Here is a 7437-nt window from a genome sequence, read left to right as displayed (position 1 = left end):
GCTCCAGGGAGCCTTCTGGCAGTCTTCCAGCACCTAAAAGGGGCTTGCAAGAGATCTGGAGAGGGACCTTTGACAAGAGCCTGTAGTGACAGGACAAGGGGGAATGGCTTCAAACTGAAAGAGGGCATGTTTAGATTGTAAGGAAGGAATTTTTTCACTGTGAAAGTGGTGAGGCACTGGAACAGGCTGCACAGGATGCCCTATCTCTGGAAGTGTTCAAGGCCAGGCTTTGAGCAATCTGGTCTAGTGGAAGGCATCCCTGCCCACGGCACAGGGATTGGAGCTAGATGAACTTTAAACATCCCTTTCTATCTGAATCATTCTATGAGCCTATGACTCTTAACTCAGTACTTTCTACTTCCAAGGTGAGAAGAAAAAGTGTTAGCCATCAGACAACTGAAACCCTAAACAACTGAAGTAAAAATCCACATGTATTTACTGACCTCCCTATGACGAAAAGAAACCTGCAGTTCTAAATGTCTGACTGCAATTAGCAAAAAAAAAAACACAAACAAAAAAACCAAGGAAAAAAGTTCTTTCTGCAGGTTTCATGGCAAAACGGGAATTAAGTTTAAGACAACTGAGCAGGACACTTGTGTATTCAAACAGTCATTGGAAGTTGGAAATTTCTTTCTTAAATGAGAATGACCAAGATGGTGCCTGCCAAGGGAAGAGATGACTACACTGCTATGGGCCAGACAGAGCAACAAGCACAGTTTCCAGCAACTTCAAAATAATTCTTCCTGCACTCAGAAAAATAGATGCCATTTGATGGAGAATAAAGCACAAGGTAAACAGCAAGGACAGAATACTACTTGAGGTAACTTGGGATAGGAGAGGGAGTCCAGTGATTCCCTGGTCAAGCAACAAAAATATTGACCAAAGGTTGGTGATTCAGTTAGATTGATACCTGTGGAAGACTGATAACAAGATATTATATCCAACCAAAATACTTTTGAGAGTAAAAACTTCCTGCAGTAGCTAGAAAGGGAAAAAAAAAAAAAGGAGAAGGGTGCAGAGAGACAGACAAAGCATTTGCTAGGAGTGAAAAGTTCAAAGTTTTCTATCTGTTCAGTTATTTGAAAAGAGCATGTCACACATTTTTTTAACTGTTCAGAACAGCCCAATGAATTTGTGCTGTCTCTCTATAGGTATCTTCTTGGACAAAACAAAAGGATATTACTAAGATAATGGGAGTGGAAGAACCCATCAGCAAAAGTTCCCTTGGAACTGATTTACAGAATGAATGTGCAAATCAAAACCATGCAATTAGCAGCATGTGTCAGCCTTCTATATGATCCATAGAACTAAAAGCATTTAAGATGTGCTAGCCTCAGGCTTCTTGCTCCTTAAGGCATGCATGACATGAAAACGAGACTACCAAGCACCCATCATTACTGAAAATAGGGTATTTTAGTGACACTGGCATGACTAAAATGTAACTGCTGATCAGTGCCAATTAGCTAGAATAATCCTGTTAGCATTAGCTCAACTGTTCATTTATAAATCTCTGCAACACTAATTGTATTTGAAGTTCTTTTAACAGTAACTCCTTTTGTGTGGTGATGAAAGCCTTCAAAACACTCATCAATCGAACAGCTGATATAACAAACAATCCTTCTTTAACCCTTTGCAGTCTCAGTGCAATAAAAGTAGTTCTGCAGAACTATATAATATATTAACTATATCATATATTGAACAAGTTTTTATGTGGTCATTCTATATATGATCATTTTTTATATATGGAACATTTTATTATATAGTTACAATAAGCACTATTCTCTTGCCATAGCAAGAGCAGTATCTTATAAAATACTGAATATTACTCATTCTTGTTAGTGTGTATCCCACTAAAAAAAGTGAGCCCCCCCCTCCATTGCTATTGTTCTTTATCAAGCTCATAACTTAGATCACAACATCCATCCACCCTTCATAAATTATATTTGAGTTTTACTTATTACTACTTAATTTGTACCAGAAGAGCATTTTGGCAGGAAATACTTCCCTGAACTGAATATAGATGACAATGTTGTTTCCAATTACTGGGCACCCTCATCAGCTCTGGATAAAGTTTTAATCAAATCAAAATGGACAACAGAGAAAATGCAAGGAAGATTTCATTAAATAAATTTATTTGTTAAAATAATTTAACTCCAAATACAACTGCTGAGTTTGCATTGAGTTCTATGTACAATTCTTGTTTTATTTGAAACATCAAGGTTTAAACAACTGACATTGTTACAAAACAAACTGTTGCCCCATTTTAAGTTGCCAGTTGTATTAGAGCTCAACAATTAACTGTGAAATACATTAATTCACCCCTAGGAAACTCCAAATCAACAGCGTTAAGTCTGACTCCAGAACCCACTTCAGTCTTTCTTCAAACCCTGATCAAGAATTAACAGATGCACAACAATGCAGATAAAAGCCTCCTGCAGTTGTCAAACATTTGCTTTTGTTGCGGAGTTTCACAATTAAAGCCTAACCAGTGCTTTGATGGCACACTGGTAAAAAAAAAAAAAAATAAAAAAAATTAAAAACAAACATGCACAAAACCCCCCAACCAAATGGCTGACATCTTTAGGTAACATTCTATACAGGAAAGCAAATACCAGTAGTTTTCCCACAGAAAAGTAATGGCAACTGTAGCACTGGGGTTAGGGAGAGGCTAGAATCAGAATAGAAAATGTCACCAAATTTCTTTTCTTGATGCTCTGAAGGGGTGGGCAGGGGGATGGGCACAACAGAAAAAACAGAAACAAAATCCAATGCAAGTTATATACTCTTGATCTGATTCTGGTTTGTTTGTTTTGAATAATTTTTGTGTGTATTTTTAAGGGAAAGAGGAAACAGTTGCTCTATCATAGCTCAAAAGAATAAAAGTTGCAACTTTTTTTTTTTAAAAAAACCAAACAAAACTGGAAAAATGCTGTCTTGTAGGAAAGTACAAAGCACTACAAGAACAGCCAAAGGAAAAGTGGGTCTTTGGAACAAATCATAATATTTTAAGGCATGTTATAAGAAACTTTCAAATACTATAATTGGTAATCCTATCAGGGTAGAAATGAAACAGTGACCCAAGACCAGTGATTCCTGCAGGGTGGCCATGCAGCCGCTGTGTGGCTCACCTACCTCCCTTTCTGCTACCCCTATAACTTGAAAAATCTGTTGAGTGCAACTGTCATTGATTCAAGCTCCACTATCTTCACATTAGTGGAAATACAAATAGTGCATAACTACTTCCTCAGAACTATACAATAAAAAACAACACTTACACTTTGCTCCCCCAGCCAAGTTGCATGGTAGCTTACGTATGGCCTATGCTTTTGAAAATGCAAGAGCGTAATGAAGAAAAAAACCTGGGAGATATTTTCTTTAATATTTCTGTTACAAATTTACTGTGCAATTTTTATATTTAAAGCCCATCTGCTTTATATCATGAACTTCACATTAGGCTGTTCATACTCTACTTTGTGCCATTTTCTTGGTTGATGAACAATCTGTCAGGTAAGATTTTTAACATCTCTGTAAATAACCTCGCATAACACGCACTTCCAACTCAGTTTGAAATTTGGCTTTGGTTTGGTTTTTTGTGGTTTTTCTTTTTCGAGTGCTTAGGCAGTGCATCTCACACTGAGAAGCTGTTCTGTGGATGGATTGTGCTGCTTGATTAACCGTTTCCCAATCTAGATCTGAAACCCTGAAATATCATTAATCCAACATCTCACATCTTGTTTAAGCATGGCAGCTGACACAATGGGCAGGCAGGGGGTGGTAAGAGAACATTCATACCATCTAGTTTAGGCATGTGAGTTCTGTGACTTGGAGGACTAAAGTTAAAAGCCTAAGTTTGCTATACAGTCAATGGAAAGAGGTAGGTGCCTCTAGGAGGGCGATTCAGAGCACCCAAAATGGGCATTCAGATGCCAGAAATAAACGGTGTGCCTATCTCCCTAAGAGAACAAAGTACAGTAACAAAAGCTCTGCAAAGTAGATGGGAAATGGGCTACATTTACGTTCTAGTAAGGCTTAATGCTCTGTGACATCTAATGCCCTTTGTCACACTGGTTGTGGAAAGGTCTTGAAAGATTAAGGGCAGAGTTGGGCCAGTTCTCTTCCTCGAACATGGTTTTCTTTAGTTATCATCCAGTGAACTATAATTCAAATGTTAAGGATATTTATGTATGGAAATCTGCAAAGTGTTTTCTACTCCAGTGTCCTTTGTGGCAGATGAGAGCGCTTTTAGGAAGTTCTGCAGATGGAGGCAAAACTCTCGAACCTAACTCCAATTACAGCATTTCTAAGGGCCATATACACACACACATACACACTCAACACACACACACACACAGCCCAGCACCCCTATTTTCACTCATTTAAACACAAGGAACTACACTGTTACTGCACAAGATTTAAAAACTAATAAACGCATGGTGTTATTTAGACCACAGGCTCAGTGACTGTATTTTTATGGCCAATTTTACCTATAAAAGATCCAGCTCAAGACAATCTCTCCAGCATTTAAAATCTAAACATTGCGATTGAAAACTTTTCTATACTTTGATTGTAAGACTTTGAAATAGGTATTTCTGTGCCATTAGTCATGCAAATGATAAATACTTCACTGCTATGAAACTAGCAAGTCAGAGCTCGAGCATCCTTTCCAAATAAAATATTTGCTCCCACCATTAAACACTCCAATAATTGGGGCAACCTTTGAATAGTGTGTCAGGCATTTAAAGAGCCATTTCCACACTCACCTAAGGAATTACAACCTTAACTATTTCACCTCTGAACCAAATGATTTCACATGGTTATTCAATTTAAGTTTTCCACATTAAAGCTATCAAATAGCAAACTGGATTTTCGAATGTTAGTTTGGGATCACACCAGAGAATGTAGCCCTTAAAGGCAAGAAAAACTGTTGTCTTTAACAAACTTAAAAATGCAGGATGTTCGTACTGTCCCACGAGGTTTCTGCAGAAGGGAACATATGGATGAAACATGGCTTAATTTTCCTTACAAGATGGTACTAGTTAATCTATTAAAGTGTTCCTTGTTAGTAAGGCTCAGCAATTTTTTTTTTCATCACAGTTGCTTCCTCCTGGTTCAGTAAAGTGAAAATAAAGATGCTTCCTGCTTTGTAAACAGAGGGTTTTGTTTGGCTTTTTGTAGACCAAAACCTGAAGCGATCCTCCATTTTTGAGCAGCAAAATGAAAGATTTAAAACATTCCAATGCCAGACTGTTTCTTCACCCGTCACTTGTTTCCAGATCTTGCCTCTCATTTCACACACTGATACAATGTTTTCTATTTCAAGATGTGGGATAAAGTGTAGAAATAATAGCATTGATTTTGAAAAGAATCCAAACTATATGGGTCTCTGGTAGCCTTTTCCTCCAACACTGTCAGAAGTTCTTGTGAAACCAACATAACTGACTGAACAAACTCAGCCACATGTGCTAGTGTCCATTCTGAAGCGCGGTAATCAGACACCAAAAGACTTGGCTCTCCTTTTCACGCTCATCCTTGTCGTGAAAGCTCTTCAGAGACATCCTCCCCGCTGCTTTCGTCTCTGTTTCCAAAAGGATTCCGTCCTCTTCGGAAATAGCTGCTGTTGTTGCTGTCAGACGTGACAACACGCGTACGTTCGACTGGAACGACCCTGTAGATCAACTGACTGTGCCATAAAATTGCAGGTGCTCAAAGGGAAAAAACGGGTGAGATGTGGTCATTTAACCCAATTATATTCAGAGTCAGTGATTGACTTTCAATGCTCAGCTCTGAGTTAATGTTGCTACTTCACTACAGATGTATTTCAAGTGACCCACAAACCAGGAAGTGAAGTAGACAGTTTTACCACCTTACAAAATTTCTGCAAATTAAGTCCAGGTTAGGTCATTTTTAATGCTATTGTATATTACATGCAGAACAGCATGGATCATCTTTGTCTGGCTGTGCTGCATAGTTCATTTGTCTAACAATTTCCGCAAAGAGCTCATCCACCATTGTTTTACTCTTAGCAGAGGTCTCCATAAAGGGGCAGCCCCATTCTTCAGCTAAGGCTCTGCCTTCACTCAATGATACTTCTCTCTCACTTTCCAGGTCCACTTTATTACCAACCAGAATTACTGGCACCTTCTCATACCTACAGTTTAAAAACAAAAACAACAACAATAATTAAAATTTTAAAAATGGCAACATTCTCCAAGTAAAAAATTAAAAAAAAGAAGAAAAAAAAATCTATTTGCAAAGAGTACAGGCCCAACAGGAAAGAGACATTTGAATTATTTTAAAATTTTACATTTGGAAAACTGTGTATTTCACATTCTAGCAATTTGTTGCACATCTTGTTCCCCTCAGAGCTTTCAGAGTTCTACAAAAATCTTCCTCCTCTGAATTTTCCTTCCCTCCAGGAAGCATGCCAGGAATACTTTCACACTACAAAAAAGAGGAATATAATACTATTTTCTCTGTTTGCAATCTCCATGTGTAAGAAAAGGATGGACATCAATCAAACCCTCCCTTGAACACTACACCCTCCTTCTCCCTAAAGAGGTATTCTGTAGTTCCTGCTTGGGATAACGATGCAAACACTCTCCCTTTCAACAGTACATTTACCTTTGGTCAATATACACAGAACTCTCTGAATAGCAACAAATGAGACACAACCAAAGGGCCAGGAAATTAATTCCAAATTTCAGGCAAAGTAGTTCACTTCAAGTACGACATACACACACAAGTACTGTTCCATAAAAATATGTATTAGATAATACAGAATGTGTATCTCTCCCTCGCAGCATTCACATCATTATGCCAGTTAAACAAGTCGAAGAGACAAAAAAAAATCACAATTAAGTTCCAAGCAATACTATCACAGTTCTGCTTCATAATCAACTTGGATAGCACAACAGATCATGTTGCTATGAAGGAATTCTTTACTTTGCACCTCCTTGTGAAAGGATCCTCGCCAATTTTCTTTTACAAAATTGAAATGCCTGCTGGTTTTTTTTTTCCCACCCTCACATTCATAAACCTTTCTTCAGACATGAAACTAAGTGTTCCATCAGGTTTCAAATCTACATATTTGCCACAGAAAAGAGGAGAAGAAAACACTGGGCCTATTTCCAAAATACTCTTACACAGGTTTTCTCGCAAACACAACTAGGACTGAGAGCAAAACCACTCACGACTTTTCAGCACTCAAACCAGACCTAAGAGAAGCAAGATGGTACCTTCTTAACTTAAACCTGAATTTCTCCTTCATATTTTCTTAGTAGTATTGCTTTGAGTCAAATCACTGGAGTAAGTCTGAACTGTGGACGGACAAAAGACACAGCTGACACCTGCAGCAGCTGAAGATGACACCCTCCTTAAGCCACCTTCTTCCTCCCTCCCACCCATCTTGCCTGCCTGCCAGGCAAGGCAGCAGAGCAG

At 38.3% G+C, this 7437-nt stretch overlaps 1 protein-coding gene across 1 annotated transcript in view; it reads right to left on the bottom strand.

Moving 5' to 3' along the window:
- Positions 1–2112: 2112 nt before the first annotated feature.
- The window catches only part of RAP2A (RAP2A, member of RAS oncogene family), a 30912-nt gene continuing 25587 nt past the window's right edge, over positions 2113–7437 (bottom strand). Inside the window, exon 2 of the mRNA XM_030234819.2 lies at positions 2113–6148. Within this exon, the coding sequence (XP_030090679.2) occupies positions 5911–6148 (238 nt within the window). The 3' untranslated portion in view covers positions 2113–5910. The remainder of the gene's footprint in view (positions 6149–7437) is intronic.

Source organism: Serinus canaria, chromosome 1, assembly GCF_022539315.1.
Source record: "Serinus canaria isolate serCan28SL12 chromosome 1, serCan2020, whole genome shotgun sequence".
NCBI lineage: Eukaryota > Metazoa > Chordata > Aves > Passeriformes > Fringillidae > Serinus > Serinus canaria.
Note: the sequence above shows the minus strand (reverse complement) of the source record. Positions and strands in the feature narration are given on the sequence as shown.